Raw genomic sequence first — 18946 nt, 5'->3', positions numbered from 1 at the left:
CACTCTGTCCCCTGTGTCCACTCAACATGGCGACCCTTGGAAGCCCTGCCCACTGGACTACACAGTTGCAGCCACTATCTGCAGAAACCCAACTCGGGCTCCTGAAGTTGCAGCTGAGAGCGTGGCTCCGAAGTAGAGAGCCGGCCTTGCATGCAGGAGGCACTGGGCTCAATTCAAGCAGCACCAGAAACCGAAACCCCACCAGCGTAGTGCAACCTCGGGAGAGTGCATGGTCGGCCCCCATGCTCGCGCTCACTCTGCGCGCGCGCACGGTTCGCCAGGCTCCAGGTCCACATCCGGGGCCCTGTGGCCGCGGCACGGTTGCCATGGCAGCAGGGCTGCTGGCAGGCCTCCCACGCTAAGGGCCAAGCTCGCAGCGCCCAGGAGGCCGCGCAGCGCCGCCACTATGAGTCTGGGCACCGCGGATCTAGCCTCGGAGACGGTAAGGAGGCCCGAGGCAGAGGGAGGACAGGCGCACGGCAGCAGCCAGCTCCCGCAAGCCGATTGTTACCGCACAAGAGCTAGCCCCGGGCGTCGGTCGCCACTGTGCCCGTGCCCTAGCAGCCTCTAGCTCCGGCCCGCGCTCGCGGAAGCCGCTGCTTCCACGAAGCCCCCGGGACTGCGCCGTCCCGCGCGCGCTGCGGGTCAGAGGCCGCGACTGGCTGGTGACGAGCTCACCTCGTAAGTGTTGCTGCAGGCTGCACTCCAGTGACTCCTCAGAGCGATCCCATGCAAAGGAGAAGGCCTCCACCCCCAGAGCCAACCCTGTATGGGTCAGAGAGGCATCTCTAGAAGAGGCGTGCGACCCTCGGTCTCCCAGTGCGGGATCGACCCTCTGGCCCTCTGTGCGTGCCGATACCAAGTGAACTTGGTGCATTCCAGTGGGGGCTATAGGACAGGGCAATTCCTCGATCTCAAAGACAAAAGTTTAGGGTCCGCGGGAACAATAAATGCAAAGGCTATGAGGAGGGAAAGTGTGTATCCAAAGGACCCAAAGCAAGCCCTCTGGGATCATATCGAGAAGGGGACTGAAGGGAGGTAGGCAGGAACCTGGCCACGAGCAGAATGACTTATAAAGGGTCCAAGGGACGCCTGAGGGAGGGGAAGTTTCACACAGACTAAGGGACCGTGCTTCTAGTCAGCAGAGAGCAGCTAGGATTTCCTACTTGTCCCTGCAGGGGAGACTTCCCAAGTCTTACCTAGTTTAGCAGGTCGGTTGCTGTTTGCTTTGTGTGTGCTCTTGGAGGCTGAACCCCTCAGGCCAGGCCAGAGCTCTACAGATGAACCTCCCCCACGTGGCCACTGGGGGATTCTAGGCCAGCACTCTACTGAGTGTCAGACCCCTACCCCAAGCAAGTGCTCTGCCACTGAGCCACAACCCCCAGCTACCCCTGAACTCTCCAGACCTTGAACAGGTTAAAACCTTCCTGTGATCAGGCAGCGGTGGCCCGCTCCTTGAATCTCAGCACTCAGGAAGCAGAGGCAGGTAGATCTCTGAGAGTTCAAGGCCAATCTAGTCTACAGGGCAAGTTCGAGGAAAGGGTCCACTGCTACTGAGAAACCTTGTCTTAACCCCACCCCTCACACACACACACACAAATGCAAACTTTGTGTTTACAAAGATAATGCTTTACTCTTTCAGTCTTGGGACGTTACCCGTAACCTGGCCACCTACAGAAAGCCAATTCATGTTTGTTGTTTTTTTTATTTACATCTTTTCCTCATAGGTTAAAACATCATATTTCTATTGTTCTGTAACTATTACCATTAACTTCTTTGCTAACACTTTCCATATTTTTTTTTAAAATGGTCTGACTTTGTATGTAGCCCAGGCTAGCCTCAAATTTGGTTTCCTTCTGCCTCGGTTTTCCAAATCGTGACTTGTACCACCTGGAAGTGTTTTCCAGACTGTAACCAAGACCTAGAGAGAAGGCTCCAGGGATAAAATGCTTGCCTGCACTAGGACCAGAGTTCAGATCTCCAGAATCCACCGCAAAGCCGCATGGGCACAGCTGCTGCCTATAACACCGATGCTTAGGAACTGGAGACGGGATTCCCCTGGGCAAGCTGGCTAACTAGACGAGCCACAATTAACGAGCTCTGGGTTCAGCAAGAAAGCCTGTGTCACAGTGGAAGGGAGTGAAGGACATACAATGACTATTTCAGATTTACACACAAACACACACTCAGGAACACACATACACAGATGAGCACACCAGATAGATATAGCCACATACACATAAAAATAAAGTATATGAGGGTGGGGACTGGATAGATAGCTCAGTGGGTAAGTAGTTGTTGCTCTTTCCGAGCACTGGAGTTTGGTTCCCAGCACCCACGTCAGAGCTCACAACTGCCTGTAAGTCCACCTCCAGGGGATTTGGCACTTTCTTCTGGCATCCACGGGGCACCTACAAACACATGCATGCACGAACACACACGCAGAGTTTAAATACCTTTAAACAGGAAAAATGAAATCGACGTGTAATCACTGCTCTGCTCTGCCAGGACATGGCCTACTTTAAGTGGAAGGTGACTAAGAGTCAGACTGTTGACACAGGGAAGAACGGAATGCCTCTCTGGAGTTGAGAACACTGTCAAAGGCACACAGTAGTCCTGAGGACCCACCATACCTCTGGACATAGACTCAGTTGGCCAGGCAGAATCGCTAACCACCCCACAGCCTTCCTCTTCCTGTGTGTGTTCATGAATGGAGGCCCAAGGAATGTCACAGGGCATTCCTCAAAGACGGTTTCCACACACACGCCTTTTTTTGAGGAAAGGTCTCACACTGGCCTCAAATGCACTCAGTAGGCTGGGCGGGTTGGCCATTGAGCTCCGATGATCCGCCTGTTTCTACCCCAGCACTGGATTGAATTCGGGTCCTCATGCTTGATCAGCATGTACTTTTCCAACACAGCATCCCCTGCTCCCATCCCTCCTTTCTGACTATCGGGATACACTGGCCGCTGAAGGATCAAGATGTCACATGCTGTTGTGTGACATGTGCTGGGTCCTGTTGCTGGAGCTGGGACAGGCAGTTTGCAAATGGGACTGGGGAACTCGAGCGGTGCCTTCCAGTGATCCTGTGTGCATCTCTTCCAGGGAGATGACAGCCTGTCTGCAATTACCTTTGATTCTGACTTTGAGACGGTGAGTACAAGTAGGGATGACAGTCCCCGTGTCAGTATCCCTTGGATGTGTGTAGTCTCCCCCAATGCTGGTGGACCCAGAGCACTGGTGCCCACTCTGCCTCTGGTGTAGAAGTTGCAGTCTATTAGTTGAATTTAAATAACTGGGATGATCATTTTTAAATTTTTTATTTTTTTGGAAATCAATTTCAAGGGTAAGGAATGTAGCTCAGTGGTAGAGTGTGTACCTAGCAGGCAGGAAGCTCTGGGTTCCATATCTAACACTGTAAACTGGGCATGGCGGTGCATGCTTGTAATCCTAGCATTTGGGAGGTGGTAGAGGCGGAAGATGAGTTTCATGTCATTTAGCCTGGGCTACTTCAGACCCTGTCTCAACCAATAGCAACAGCAACAACAAAATAATAAAAACGGAGGTTATCATTTTAATGCTAGTTTTAGAAATTGTGAAGGGCTCGAGAGATGGCTCATTTTAAAAGCACTTGTTGCTCTTGCAGAGTGTATGGATGCAGTTCCCGGTATCCACATGGCAGCTCACAAAGGAACCCCCAGAGAGCTAGGAACTAGTCAAGAAAACTGCAGAGGTGGCCAGACTAGGATACACTGAAGAATCATGCCCTATCCCATAACTGGGGAATTCTAGGAACACACTCTACCACTGAGCCACACCCCAGCCCCTCACTGGGGGATTCTAGGCAGGGGCTCTACCACTGAGCCACACCCCAGCCCCTCACTGGGGGATTCTAGGCAGGTGCTCTACCATTGAGCCACACCCAGCCCCTCACTGGGGGATTCTAGGCAGGGGCTCTACCACTGAGCCACACCCCAGCCCCTCACTGGGGGATTCTAGGCAGGGGCTCTACCACTGAGCCACACCCCAGTGCCTCACTTGGGGATGCTAGGCAGGGGCTCTATCACTGAGCCACACACCAGCCATCACTGGGGGATTCCAGGCAGGCACTCACAGTGGAACTTCTCTCCCACTGTCCCCTGGGGATTAGCTAGCCTCTTGGGTTCTTTTTGTAAATTGTTCTGAGTAGCAAAGGAAGCATGCTAAGTGCTCACTTAGGGATAAGACAGTGAAGTGACCCTGAGTGTAGACTGGATTCCAGCTATATATGAGCTTTGAAGGGACCCACCACAAGAAGCCTAAGCTCCATTTAGACGCCTCACAAGCCCACTGTCACCAAGGAGGGACCTCTGTGTTGTGGTGTGACGAAACCTTTCCTGGGGAGATTCAGCACACATCTGTCCACCCAGATAGGGGTCCCATGACAGACCAAAGTACAGATACCAGCAAAGCCCAGCTTGGGGAAGGGGCTAGTTAGAGGAATATTGGTGAGAGGTTACTTGGTAGGAACAAAAAAATTACTCAAAAACAGCTGCATTACCAAGGTCCAGATGAGCATGGGTGACAGCTCCCTGAGCTGGGAACCTGGAGCACACTGAATAGCCGGCAGGAAGTTCAGCAGTTTGGAAAGTGTCTTTTCCAAGTGATTCTGATCTAGACTTCTCCCAGGTCTTAGAGGCTGAGAGTATTCTTTTCAGCTTGTCTTGTCTGGAGTGACTCTCAGAAAACCTTTTTCTGGTTTTCAAGACAGGGTATCTCTGTGTAACCCTGTCAGAGAGAGTGACCTTTTTGGCTCCCAGCCCTAGCCCTGGACCTCCCATGTGTGAGGCTCACTGTGAAGTGGCTCAAACCTCCAAGAGGTTTGTCCTAGTCAGGGTCTCTTTCAGGGCCCATCTTGCTCATTCCCCACTGTGTCTGGTTTCCCAGCAGTGCCCTTGAGGTCTCTCAGGAAGCCCAGCATGCTTCACGTTGCTTCTCCTTTCTTGCAGAAAACAAAAAGAAAAGGTTGCCAGAAACCTCCTTCCACATCACCAAGTAAGTATGATCAGATAGTTCGGCTATCCCTTTATCCCCACCATGACTGCAGTGTGGCAAGAATGGCCCTTCCCCTGTGTCCTGAAGAAAGTAAAGGATGTTGCTTTTCTGGACTCAGTGGTGCAGTTAGGGGAGGGAGACTCCGTGGCAGCAGGATTGCAATTGCCTGTGTTTGTTTTGGGACCTCGATCGCAGAGCTCTGTGCAGGTCGCTGTCCCGTGAAACAGTATAGAACAGAGGTTGCCTTTCCTTCCTCTTGAGTTCTCAAAGAAGCCAGGGTACAGCTGAAGTGATAGGAAGCCTGTGTGTGTATTTACACACCCATGTGCATGTGTGCACACATACATTTATAAGCCACTCTGCATGTGGGCATGCATATGTGCACATGGACGCCCCTAAACCATGTTGTCTGCCTTCTTTTCTGACACAAGTTCTCTCATTAGTCTGGAGCTCACCAGTTAGGTTAAGCTGGCTTTGAACTCACAAAGATCCAACTGCCTCCTGCCTCCCAAATGCTGGGATTAAAGGTATGTGTCACCACCAACTGGTTGAGGGTTGTGTTTTTATTTATTTTTTATTGATTTTTATTGAGCTCTACATTTTTCTCTGCTCCCCTCCCTTCCTCCCCCTCCTCTTCAACACTCTCCCAAGGTCCCCATGCTCCCAATTTACTCGGGAGATCTTGTCTATTTCTACTTCCCGTTGTGGTTTTATTTGCTGTGGGGTCTCTACACCTAAGTCGGCAGCGAACTGTAGGCTTGCCTCCTGTCTGTTGAGTTTGCTCCTGTGCCTATGCTTCTGCCTTACACACCAGCATCCTCTCCCCGCCAGCATCTTAGTCTTGTTTAGTTTCTTGGACCTGCTTTCATCTTCAACAGTTCTGTGGGGATGAGTGGGAATCAGGTCACCTGTCTGCCCACACAGGGCAGAGGGTGTTGGGGAGTTCACACCTGGATTTCACATGTAAATGAGGCACTGGCTGGGGTTGGGCACACTGCCCAGAGCAAGGATCTGAACCTCAGGTCACCAGCACCTTGCTCATGCTACCAGCACATGTTGGCGGTCTGCTAGGGGGACGTCTTGCTGAGACTGGCACCTGCATCAGTGCATGACTGGATGGTGGCCTCATGAGGCCTGGCCTTGTGTGGCTTATTCTTGAAGCATGGTTTCCTAGTTAACTTTGCTTCCTGAATAAAGGTTATCAGCTAACATGTTCTCATTGAGGTTTATGGGGTTGGGGTTTTGTTGAGAGGTCTCACTGTGTAGACCAGGCTGACAACTCACACAGATCTGCCTGCCTTTGCCTTTCAGTCATAGGATTAAAGACGTGCGCCACCATGCAGAGCCCAATATAGAAGTTGAGCGTTTTGACAGGTTTTAATTTAAAATAATGTTCTTTGGAATCCCACATAAGAAAAGTGTAAAATTTTGGACTCAGGCTCATGTGGATTCTGGCAACTCAAGGCATGGGATTTACTATGATTCTCAGTTCTTCTCAGTTCAATAGAGAAACTCCACCTGCAGGCTTTCAGAGGTTTATGTGATCCTCTGGGACAGTAAGATGGGGCTTGATGGACCAAAGTGCTTACAGCCACACCTGATGACCTAGATCCAATCTCTGGAGCCTACCACACAAGCCATGGTGTGTGCATGGTCCTCCACCTCCAAAACACTTCTGATGCAGAACTTGGTATCCTTTGTTTTGTTTTGTTATTTTGCTTTTTGAGACAGGGCTTCTCTGTGTAGCCCTGGCTATCCTGGAACTTGCTCTGTAGACCAGGCTAGCCTCAAACAGCATATGCCACCACTGCCTGGCTGTGCTTGGTATGTTTTCTTTTAAATAGTTTATTTTTATTTGCATTGGTGTTTTGCCTGCATGTATGTGTAGGGGAGTCAGATATTGGAATTACAGACAGTTGTGAGCTGCCATGTAGGTACTGGGTATTGAACCTTGGGTTCTCTGGAAGAGTAGTTAGTGCTCTCAACTGCTGAGCTATCTTTCCAGCCCTGAGCTTGGTATTCTTAAGAAATGACCTGCCAGGCTGTTTCCAGTCCTGGAACTAGCTCTATAGACCAGGCTGGCCTCGAACTCACGGAGATCTACCTGCCTCTGCCTCCCAAGTGCTGGTATTAAAGGCGTGCGCCACCACAGCCCGGCTTAGTAAAATACTATTTCTGTGGTCCCCTTGCGACAGCATGAGAAACTCAGTGCTTAAGGAGTAAACCATTCGTTCATTATGGTCACAGCTGTGCAAAACTATGCATGAATCTGAAGGAAGTTTAACTGGACATTATGTGTCATAGTATAGCAGAATTAAAACATCAGTAGAAAATTTCACATTTTCAAATTCCCCTTCTAAAAAAATTAGTGTTTTATACTTATTTATTTATGAGTATGTGCTTGGGCACCCAGGAGCCATGGCATGCCTGTGGGAGTGGAAGAATAATTTGTAAGAATCAGTTCTCTCCTGCTGCCACGTGGCTCCTGGGAGCCAAACTGAAGTCAGCAGCCTCAGCAGCAAGTTCTGTTATCACTGGGCCTCTCACTGGCCCTGCCCGTTTTGCTTGCTTGCTTGTTTGTTTTGAGACAGGGTCTCACTGTGTGGCCCTGCCTGGCCTGACTCACTTATATAGACCAGGCTGCCCTTATACTGACAGAGATCTGCCAGCCTCTGCCTCCTTAGGCATGCCACCATGCCTGGCTCTTTTTTATTTTTTAAGATTTATTTATAGCTGGCAGTGGTGGTGTGCACCTTTAATCCTAGCACTCAGGAGGCAGAGGCAAGTGGATTTCTTTCAGTTCGAGGCCAGCCTAGTCTACAGAGAGAGTTCCAGGACAGTCAAGCTACATGGTGAGACCATATCCCAAAAAATTATCTCTTTGAGTATATGTTGAATGTATGTGTATGTGAAAGCATATGCCTGTACACACAAGAAAGCCAGAAAAGGACTTTGTTTCCTTCAAAGCTGGAATTGTTGCTTGGTTTGTTACATAGGTGCTGGGATCTGAACTCTGGTCCTCATGATTGCACTGCAAGCATAATTAACTACTGAGCCATCTCTCCAACCCCTGCACATTCTTTATGGTAAAAATTAAAAGAGGAATGTGGTTACATATGAATGTTATATGTATACATGTATATATACGTATATGTATATATTTGTTTATTTATATATACTTGTATGTATAAACAAGTATATATATTATATATACTAACTATAACATCAGGTATGGTGACATACATCTATAGTTTTGGCTATATACACTAGGCCAGACTGCGGATATCACTCAGTACTAGAGAAACTCCCTAGAATCCCACCTGCCTAGAATCCCCCCAGTGAGGGGTTGGGGTGTAGCTCAGTGGTAGAGCCCCTGACTAGAATCTCCCCAGTGAGGGGCTGGGGTGTGGCTCAGTGGTAGAGCCTCTGCCTAGAATCCCCCAGTGAGGGGCTGGGGTGTGGCTCAATGCCTAACATGTAAAAGGCACTCAGTTCCAGCCCCAAGTTTAAAAAAAAAAAAAACAAACAAACTGTTTCAAGATGTTTAGACGAGAAAATCTCTTGAGGGGCTGGATAGATGACTTAAAAGCACTTTCTGAGCTGGGCAGTGGTGGTGCACACCTTTAATCCCAGCACTTGGGAGGCAGAGGCAGGCAGATCTCTGGGAGTTCGAGGCCAGCCTGGTCTACAAGAGCTAGTTCCGGGACAAGCACCAAAGCTACAGAGAAACCCTGTCTCGAAAAACAAAAAAATAAAGAAAAAAAAAGCACTTTCTGCTCTTGCAGAGAGCCTGTGTTTGGTTCCTGGCACCCACTTACAACCATCTGTAACTCCAGCTCCGGAAGATCTAACTCCTCTGCCACTATGACTGCCTACACCCATCCACACACAGACATATATCCTGAACATAATTTACAATAATAAAAATAGGTCTTTAAGAAACAGAAAAAGGTTGTCTTGAGCAGGGTTTCTAGCCTAGCCTGGCCTGTCCATGTAGTAAGAACTCACTTCACAGTAAATTATCGTGCATCCTGGAGTTTGCCAGCATGTGTTCCTCCTGGAGCGGCCTTTGCTTGTTGCGTTTGAGCAGTTTCTTTCTTTGTAAAGCAGAGGTGCTGAGGGACAGCAGCCCCACAGCTCTAAACTGCATGTTACCTCCCCAGAATCACCTTACTACTCCAAGCCCAGAAAAGTGACATCCTGGCGGTCTCTGAAGACAGGAGGGAGCATGCCTCTGAGCAGCAGAATGTCCTTGACCCCACAAAAGCTATGGCTGGGAACCTCAAAACATGGTACGTGACTCCTGTAGAGGAGATCCGGTGTGGGAAACCGAAAATGATTAGCATGTATGAGGCGTGTGGTTTCGGTGAGCCTGCCTTGGATCTTCTCAAAGACATTGACCATATATGTCACTGGCGGGTGTGGCTTTCCCAGTCCCACCTGAGGACATTCCAGCCCCTTTTGTTGGAGGTTATCTCAGCACTGCCCTGTGGCAGAGGTGTCATGGAGCCAGTCCCTGCCAGCTTGCCGGAGACAACTGTTACGGTTTCTATGAGCTGGTCTTTGTCACCCTGGAAACCTGAAGTGTTTTATACCAGGGGAATGGGCACATGTGACACACCCAGGCTCCCTGGGCTGACCTCCGTGAGCTGCTTGTTTGGCATTTACCAGTTCACCCTGCCTCCTGGCTTCCTCCACCCCTGGAGCTTGATGAGAGGTTGAGCTTTGCAGACTCTGTTTATACCTGCCCTGTTAAACCCATGCACATTCAAAACCAGGAAGTGTGACCCAACCCCTGAGCTCCACGCTTACCTCGGAGCACGCATGGACCCACCCCCCCAGCTGCACGCCCGACCACCTGACAGAAGCCTTAAGAGCGAAGAGGGCAGACCTCCGGCGTTCTGGCAGCCATGGTGAGCATGCTCCCAGGGACAAGGCCAGGAGAGCAGAAAGGAAAGCCTCTAGCAATTGAGGGGTGAGATTTCGTTTGGCTTTATGCACCAGCTCCATCAGTAGGCCGTTCTAGAATGTTCCAAGAGACGATGATTCCTGAAGAGAGTTTCATGGCCGAGCCATCATGTCACCCTCCTTAAATACAGTTAAATCCCTTACGTCTGGGTGGGCTGCGTATGTGCTGTGGCAGGCATGTGGAGGTCAGAGGACAACTTGTGAGGTCGTTTCCCTCCTGCCACCATGGGAGGCCTTGGAATGGAAGTCCGGTCTTCAGGCTCGGCAACAAGTGCTGCTACCTCCCAGGCACCATGCTGGTTCCTTGTTTGTTCCTTACTAGTGTTTGCCCATGGGGCCTGGTGGCCTCTCTCTCATGGGGGCCTTAGTAGAGAGGAATAGCTCTCCAACATGGCGATGGCCGGCTCCACGTCCCTGTGAACCAACTCTACTTATTAGGATAACAGTTTAGGCTTATTTTGAATTTATAACCAGTTAAATGTCATTAAAACCTCCATAAGTGGAGAGATGGCTCAGTGGATAAGAGCATTTGCTATGCAGACTGAGCTCAGATCTCAGCACCCATGCAAAGAGCCAGCTGTGAGCCCGGTAACCCAGCTCTGTGGCGGGCAGAGATGGAGACCACCAGGGCTTGCTGCCTCCCAGCCTACCACAGGATTGGTGAGAGACGCTGTCTCAAGGGAATAAGACAGAGAGCCAGAGAACAGTACTGCCCATGTCTGGTCTCTACATGAACAGAGGCTCACAACACACACACACACACATGCACCCCGTCAGCCAGGCTGGAGGACACTCCCTTGTTTCCCAGCACTGAGTAGGTTGAGGCAGGAGCATCTTGGACTCCAGGCCATCTGGGCTAACCAGTGGGACCCTTCTATCTTAGCAAGCAAACAAGTACAATTTTATTAACTTTCAGGTTTCCCTTCAGTCATAACCAGGGGTCCTTTCTACTATCCCACAATGTCCTAAGAGGTGTGTGTCTTCCTACAGGTCATGTCTCTGGGACTTCTGTCTACAGAGAGAAAGAGGACATGTATGATGAGATCATCGAGTTGAAGAAGGTAGGGTTCGTTCTGCTCCTCTATGATTGACAGTGATAGCCCTCCCTGACTGAAAGTCAGTGTCCTGCTGAGAAATAAGTGCCAGCCACAAGGAGTCCATGCCCTGGCACCGTACCGTAGAAGCTGGCCAGCCATCCTGGCTGAGTGGAAGGCCTGGCCACCAATTGCAGAAGAGGCAGTGGGCTTGCCAGGCATGGTAGTGCATGGCGGTCATCCCAGCACTGAGGAGGCAGGAGAGTAAGGCATGCAAAGCCAGCTGGGCAACGCAGTAAATTCAAGAGTAACCAGGGATGCATGAGACCCTGTCTCCAAAATGCAAACATGGCACCTGTGCAGTAGCTAAAGGATCCCCTGAAAAGGACTTGCTATCCCTTCTGTGGACATTCCCAGCTGAGGCCGAGCTGCCATTGGAGGCAGGGTAGAGGGGTTCCCGTTCTGCCTGGGAGACTCTTTTTTTATAGACAGCTCCCAACGGTAACACCTTGTAACAGTGAGGGCCATATTTGGGCTAGGAATAGGCCTCTGGGAAAATGACCTGACTTTATTCAAACTCATTGTTGTAAGTTTTTGGAGATCTGCCTGAAGGGAGTTGGAGACATAATAGTAGAGTACTTTCTAGAATGTACAGAGTGCAGTATAGAATCAATTCCATGATAAGGGCCTCAGGGTGTGGCTCAGTGGTTGAGCCCCTGCCTAGAATCCCCCAGTGAAGGGCTTGGGTGTGGCTCAGTGGTTGGACACTTGCCTAGAGTGCTATCAGTGAAGGGTTTGGGGGCTTGCCTAGAATCCCCCAGTGAAGGGCTTGGGTGTGGCTCAGTGGTTGGACACTTGCCTAGAGTGCTATCAGTGAAGGGTTTGGGGGCTTGGCTTCTATTAGAGTGCCCAGTGAGTTCAAGCTCAGAACCTCAAAAAATAAAATTAAATAAGAGTTGACTACAGGATCTTTTTCCCCTTTGACCTGCCAAAGCTTGGTAAGAAAACCCATCCACAGGGGGATGTTGAGAGCATCTCTCCCCAGGCACAGCTGAGGGCTAGTGTTCCTTCATTATTACTTTTTTTTTTTAAATGATGGGTGTGTGTTAGGGGTTGTGGGCTTCTGTGTGCATGTGCGTACGGATGCCTTTGGAGGCTGTAAGAGGGCATTGAATCCACCAGAGTGAATGTAGTAATAGGAGCAGCGGGGCTGCGTCCCCAGCACCCTGGCCGCCTGACTAGCTTATGCCGCGAAATAACAACACACAAACTGTCTTCATTTAAACACTGCTTGGCCCATTTCTATCTAGCCTCTTCTAGGCTAATTCTCACATATTAATTTAGCCCATTTCTAATCATCTGTATAGCACCAAGAGGTGCGCTTACCAGGAAGATTCTAGCTTACGTCCATCCTGGGTCGGAGCTTTATCACGTCTGCCTCAGAGAGCAGAGCTCTTGCGTAAGCCCAGCAGAGGGGAGCATGGTGTCTCTGCTCCAGAGAGCAGAGCTGTCAAGTCTGAGCTCACTTCCTCTTCCTTCCAGCATTCTGTTCTGTTTACTCCTCCCACCTTTGTTTTAACCTATCAGGCCAAGCAGTTTCTTTATTGCTTAACCAATGAAATCAACAGATTGATATATGACACTCCCACATCAAGTTAGAGTAATAGGCAATTTTGAATAACTCACTGAGGGTGCTGGGCACTCAGCTCAGGTTCTCTGCTAGAGCAGTGTGTGTTCTTGACTGCTAAGTCCTGTGCTAGTATTGCTAAGGAGCATCAGACTGTGCTATGACAGATGGAAGCAAGTGCAGGGCTTTGGGACTTTCCAGGGCCAACATTCATGGGCTTGAAAGTCTTTGTCAGTGGCTGCCCTCGGCACTGTGATGGGAAAGGAGGCCGGTGCTCTGGCTTCTCCTGTGCCCGCAGTGTTGGGATTACTCTCACACCCCTTGCTGCCCGATTGCCCCACTGCATGACACCGGGGAATTAGGTGGGGAGCATGTTTCTAGACAGAGTCTCTCTGTATAGCTCTGGCTACCCTGGAACTAGCTCTGTAGACCAGAGCTGGCCTCAAACTCATATATCCGCCTGCCTCTGCCCCCTGAGTGCTGGGATGAAAGGCGTGCACCACCACCTCCCAGGTTTTAAAAAAATTTTTTTTAAAGATTTTTTTATTTTCTTTTTATCAATGTGTTGTTTTCATGTACACCTGCAGACCAGAAGAGGGCATCAGATCCCCTGGATTCTGTGGCCCTGATGGTTGTGTGTTGTGCGCCCCCATGTGGGGACTGATTGAACTCCAGACCTCTGGAAGAGCAGCCCATGCTCTTAACTGCTGAGCCCATGACCCCCAGGGCTTTAAAAATCTTTCAAAGCCAAGTGTGACTAATCCCAGTAATTAGGAAACTGAGACAGGAGAATTACTGCCAGGTCTAGGCTTCCTGGGTTGAGGAATATGAGAGAGAGAGAGAGAGAGAGAGAGAGAGAGAGAGAGAGAGAGAGAGAGAGAGAAACTCCCCAAATCAGATATTCTCTCTCTTATACATACCCTGTATTAATGTGGCCCTCCTCTGGTTTGTTTTTGGATTGTTGGTTGAGTTTTGGTTTTACATTTATTTATTTTGTGTGTGCATAAAGGCGAGAGAACACCTTGGGGAAGATGGCTCTTTCCATTGTGTGTGTGTGTGCATGCGTGCCTGAGTCCTGCGTGCATGCAAGTATGTGTGTGCCTGTCCTGGGGATTGAACTCAGGACATCAGGCTTGGCGGCAAGCCCCTTTACCCGCCGTCCTTTTCTTCTCCAGTCCTTACATATGCAGAAAAGCGATGTGGATCTGATGAGAACAAAGCTTCGGCGCTTGGAAGAGGAGAACAACAGAAAGGATCGACAGATAGAACAGCTCTTGGATCCAGGTCGAGTAAGTCCCAGGGCCCACAGAACCCTCCTGCTGGCTAGTGATGCCAGTGCTGCCATGAGAAGCAGAGAGGAGGAAGCGCCACCGTGGGCTTGATGTCTCCATCTGCCTCCCACAGGGTCCAGACTTCGTGCGAACCCTGGCCGAGAAAAGGCCTGACACTGGTTGGGTAAGTAGAGCCTCCTGCTCCAAAGAGAGCTTTCCGCTGAGGTCGTAATGGAACTTAAGGAGGGGAACGGCCTCAGAACTTTCTAGAACTGTTGTTTGTAGAAATAGAGATCACAGGACAGTACTCTGAGGGATGTCAGAGGGCAGCAGGCTTAGCAGAGGCTGAAATGGATGGAACAAATGCCACACAGTCACAGAGGCTTCGGGCGAGAGTGTGGGAGCCTGGCTTCAGTCTACAGAAAAGGGCCAGGGAGGGAACACAAGTTTAATAACTAAATAATAAGAAGGCACTTGGGAGTTCAAGACCAGCCTCTGCTCCATAGAGGCCAGCCTGGGCTACGTGAGACTCTGTCTCAGAATACTAACAAACAAACAAAGCAAAAAAAAAAACATAACAAAACAAAAAAAAAATCAGAGTCTCAGAATACAACTTGGGAATTACATCCAAACCACAATTTCTGTTTTAAAACAGATTGGGGGGAGGGGAGGCTGGAGAGATGGCTCAGCGGTTAAGAGCACTGGCTGCTCTTCCAGAGGTCCTGAGTTCAATTCCCAGCGACCACATGGTGGCTCACAACCATCTGTAATGAGATCTGGCGCCCTCCTCTGGCGTGTGGGCATACATGGAGGCAGAATGTTGTGTACATAATAAATAAATAAATCTTAAAAAAAGATACTTAAAATGGGTGGGGGTTGGGTGGGTATGGAATATGTCATTGTCCCCATGAGTCAAGGTTCAAGGAGTGAGACAGTAGTAGGCTAATGGGCTTGGGGTCGTAAAGAAAAGTATAGCAAAGCCCTAAGACTAAAGAGAAACTGGAAAGATTCTCGCAAAGCAGGGACTTAGGTTACTGCAGTTTTCCCTGTCAGGAGTATGCAGAATAGCTCAGGAATAAAGATACTCCAGAGGCAAGATCTGTGAGATAGGACCAGCAAGACTGGCGTTGAGGCACTTGCCACTAACCCAGTGACCTGAGTCTTGTCCTAGCAACGCACATGGAAGGAGACTTTAGCTCCTAAAAGTTGTCCTCTGACCTCCACATGAGAGCGTGGCGCACACTCCCCACCCAACCCCCAATATTAATAAAGGCAATAAAAATATTTAAGAGCCTGAAAATAGTTTTCATGTACGTCATGTCCATCACATACACATATGCATGTATATATATATGCTGTATATGTATACATGCATAATCTGTGTATATATTTATATCATATAGAAATACACGTTTAGCATAAATGATTAAAGGTGTTCTGTCTTTAGGACTCAAAGTCAGTATATGGCCACAAGAAAACTATTTTTTTTATTTAGACAGGGTCTTGTTATGTTACCCAGGCTGACCTGGGCCTTCTGATTTCAAGTAATCTCCAGCCTCAGCCTCTCTTGTGCTGCGACCTCAGGGGCACTCTGCTAGCTCAAGAAAATGTCTTTGTTATTGTTTTTGTTGTTGTTTTCAAGACAGGATTTTTCTGTGTGGTCCTGGCTGTGCTGGAACTCATTCTGTAGACCAGGCTTGCCTAGAACTCAGAGATCCACCTGCCTCTGCCTCCTGAGTACTGGGATTAAAGGCGTGTGCCACCTGCACTGCAAGAAAATGTCTTTTAGAAAACAACAAATCCCAAAGTTGTGAGTGTGCAGTCAGCACAGATGTGTGCTTGTGTATGATTGCATGTGGGCTGTGTGTGTGTGTGCGCGCACGCGTGCGCGTGTGTGACCTATGTGCTCCTGTCTCCACCTTCCCAGTGCCGAGGTTACAGGCATACAATGAAACAATGGCTTTTTTGTTTTGTTTAGTTTTGTTTTTTGAGACAGGGTTTCTCTGTATCTTTGGAGCCTGTCTTGGAACTCACTCTGTAGACCAGGCTGGCCTCCAGCTCACAAGAGATTTGCCTTTCTCTGCCTCCCAAGTGCTGGGATTAAAGGTGTGAGCCACCATCATCTGATAAGACAATGGCTTTTTACAAATTCAGTTTCTCATGTTTGTACAGCAAGCACTTGAGCTACTGAGCCATCTCCCTGGCCCCCAGCCCTCATTTTAAAAGCAAGAAAACGAGGTTCAGAGGTTTACCCAAATCTGACTCTCCCTGATCTCCCAGGCTCAGGGAAGGCAGGGATGGTGGTTGCATTCGACTTGGCTTCTCTTCCCACCAGCACTACGTACTGGAGGAAAGAAATGATTTTAAGTTACTCCGAGTAAAACCTTACACCATAAAGCAACAAAATTAGCAAGGATGGTGCAAATCAGATTGGGCAGGGCCGAGATAAAAACAGGAGTACTCAGAACCTCCGCACCAAGTGCTAGCACTGGCGAGGCCTGCACGCTGGGACCCGTGCAGTGCGCCTGCTCTGTCTGTCATGCTGCTCTTGACAGGCTCACTCTCCTGGCCACCTGTCAGGCATGACAGTAGCTGCCCAGGATGGCAGTTTGCAGAGCCATCCAAAGCGGTTCATAGAAACCTCAAAATATTTTTTGTTAATTAAAAAAGTATTTTTATGTTTATCTATTGAGAGGGCACTCACATCCCAGGGTGTGTGTGGAGGTCAGAGGACAGTTTGTGGGAATCAGTTTTCTCCTTCCACCATGTGGGTTCCAGGGATCCAACTCAGGTCGTCAGTCTTGGTGCCGAGTCCCTTTACCCATCTTACCAGGCCCCAGTGTTAACCTTTTTAAAGAATACTGTAAAATTCAAGCATGGGAGAGGTGGAGGTAGGAGGATCAAAAGTCCAGATTGTTGTGGAGGAAAGAAGGATTTTAAGGGCAATCTGGGCTACATGAAACCTCCTCTGAGAAAGAAAAAAAAAAGGAAAGTATATATGTAATAATGTAGTATTAATTGAAATGTCTACCCTAGGACATTGGAGGAAGATATAGAACTCATTAATGAATGAACAGATATTTCCATAGAGAGAACCCTGGTTTTTTTTTTTTTAATTTTATGTATGTGGGTATTTTATCTGCACGTATGTCTGTGTGCCATATGCATGTCTGGTGCCCTCCAAGGTCAGAAGGAGGGGAGGGCATCATGTTCCCTGGAATTGGAGTTACAGATGGCTGTGAGCCATCATATGCTTGGTGGGAATTGAACCTCTAGAAGAGCAGCCACTGTTCTTAACCACTGAGCCATCTCCCCAAGCCCTGAATTTTTATTGTTCCAATGCCGTGTGTGTGTGTGTGTGTGTGTGTGTGTGTGTGTGTGTGTGTGTGTGTGTGTGTGTGTGTCGGGGGGGTGTTTGTGTGTGTTGTCTGTAAGTCTGAAGTTGATTCAAAGTAGCAATTGTAAACCAGTCTAGAAGCCCAAGCTTGTAATTCAGCACTCAGGACGCTGAGTCAAGAGGATCAGAAGTCAAACACCAGCCTGGGCCACACAGGGAGACCCTGACTCTTGAAAAACAAAGTTGTTTAGGTTGTAATGGAAATACCTCCCCAAGGAGACATTAAGGAGAAGGAGGCTAAGCCTGCCCAGCAGCACCTTGACCTTGGGCAAGGACTTGCTGGGTCCCAGTGGGTCCTAGGCGCAGTGCAGCATCCAGGTTCAGGTTCTGGTCACTTCTTTGTTATTAAGCAATTGACTGCACATGTAGTTATCTCCTTGAATGCAGTGTGGTCCCTAGAACAGCTGCCTTGGGACCCTGAGGGCTGGCTGCTGCTCTCTGGCCCTGCCTCTTGCTCTCCACGTCCCTTCCTCAGCGCTTCTCAGTGGGGGAGCCCATTAGGGCCCCTTAGTCATCACTAGGAGCGCACTAAGGAAGGAGGGATGGATGTGCAAGAACCCTGACAGAAAGAAGCTCAGCATCCATAGGCTCTCTTAGGAGGGGACCCAGCAGGCGGAGCCCTGGTGGGTGTGCTGAGGTGGTGGCCCTCTGCTGGCAGGTCATCACCGGGCTCAAGCAAAGGATCTTCAGGCTGGAGCAACAGTGCAAGGAAAAGGACAACACTATCAAGTAGGACCTGAGGGGAGCTGGTGGTGGGAGGGCCCCAGCGTCTGTTGGGTGCTTCACTGGGCCAGCAAAGACTGACCTCTCTTCCATCTACCCTTTCCATTCTGAGTCTGTTCTGCCTTCTTGCCACATCTTTGTTCCAACCTAAAACTATGAGAAATGCTAGCTTCTCCCTTTCCTGTACGCCAGGGTAGGAACAAGCATTCTACCACTAGGCAGGTGCTCTACCACTGAGCCACACCCAGCCCCTCACTGGGGGATTCTAGGCAGGTGCTCTACCACTGAGCCACACCCCAGCCCCTCACTGGTGGATTCTAGGCAGGTGCTCTACCACTGAGCCACACCCCAGTCCTGTTTTCACTTTTAATTTTGAGACAAAACCTCCTTGTATTGATCAGGCCATAAGGCCTTGAATCTCAAGCCTTCTGTCTTGGGTCCTGAGGAACCTGTATGACTGGACTACACCTTTAGGCTTAGCTTTCTCTTTAATTCAGATTCCCTCTAAATTTCATAGGAAACAGCATTTCTCTTCAACTTCTTACTCCCCAGGCCCCGCCCCTGTATAAATGACAATCACCTCTGATGTCCAGCGTGAACATTCTGGGTCTGATTCCTCTCAGCAGACACTGTGCTGCGCCCACCTTCTCCCTCCCCCCTCTCCCCCCCTGTGTGTTGTGTGTGTGTGTGTGAGTGTGTTCATGAGTGTGCAATGGTGTGCCCGTGGAGGTCAGAGAACAAACTGCAGAAGTTGCTTCTCTCCTACCCTCAGATGGGTACCAGGAGCAAAGCTCAGGTCATCAGCAATCATTTTCAATCACTGAGCCCTCTGCAGTCCTGGTACCAAAAACATCTTAACATTCACAAAAGTAAGACTTGTTACTTTAGTAAA

General features: G+C 49.4%; 2 protein-coding genes across 2 annotated transcripts in view; one reads left to right on the top strand and one right to left on the bottom strand.

Annotated features, from left to right (window-relative positions):
• Window positions 1-975, bottom strand: part of Brat1 (BRCA1 associated ATM activator 1) — a 16370-nt gene extending 15395 nt beyond the window's left edge. Inside the window, exon 1 of the mRNA XM_013354084.2 lies at window positions 679-975. The gene's annotated coding sequence lies outside the window, so the exon portion shown is untranslated. The remainder of the gene's footprint in view (window positions 1-678) is intronic.
• Window positions 350-18946, top strand: part of Iqce (IQ motif containing E) — a 45789-nt gene continuing 27192 nt past the window's right edge. The window contains exons 1-9 of the mRNA XM_026789711.1: window positions 350-442; window positions 3106-3153; window positions 4989-5034; window positions 9198-9326; window positions 9813-9947; window positions 10993-11063; window positions 13839-13952; window positions 14068-14118; window positions 17990-18060. Of these exons, the coding sequence (XP_026645512.1) occupies window positions 407-442; window positions 3106-3153; window positions 4989-5034; window positions 9198-9326; window positions 9813-9947; window positions 10993-11063; window positions 13839-13952; window positions 14068-14118; window positions 17990-18060 (701 nt within the window). The 5' untranslated portion in view covers window positions 350-406. The remainder of the gene's footprint in view (window positions 443-3105; window positions 3154-4988; window positions 5035-9197; window positions 9327-9812; window positions 9948-10992; window positions 11064-13838; window positions 13953-14067; window positions 14119-17989; window positions 18061-18946) is intronic.

The sequence above is a fragment of the Microtus ochrogaster genome, unplaced genomic scaffold (assembly GCF_000317375.1).
Source record: "Microtus ochrogaster isolate Prairie Vole_2 unplaced genomic scaffold, MicOch1.0 UNK27, whole genome shotgun sequence".
Classification (NCBI taxonomy): Eukaryota; Metazoa; Chordata; class Mammalia; order Rodentia; family Cricetidae; genus Microtus; species Microtus ochrogaster.
This window is presented reverse-complemented; position numbering and strand designations above follow the sequence as displayed.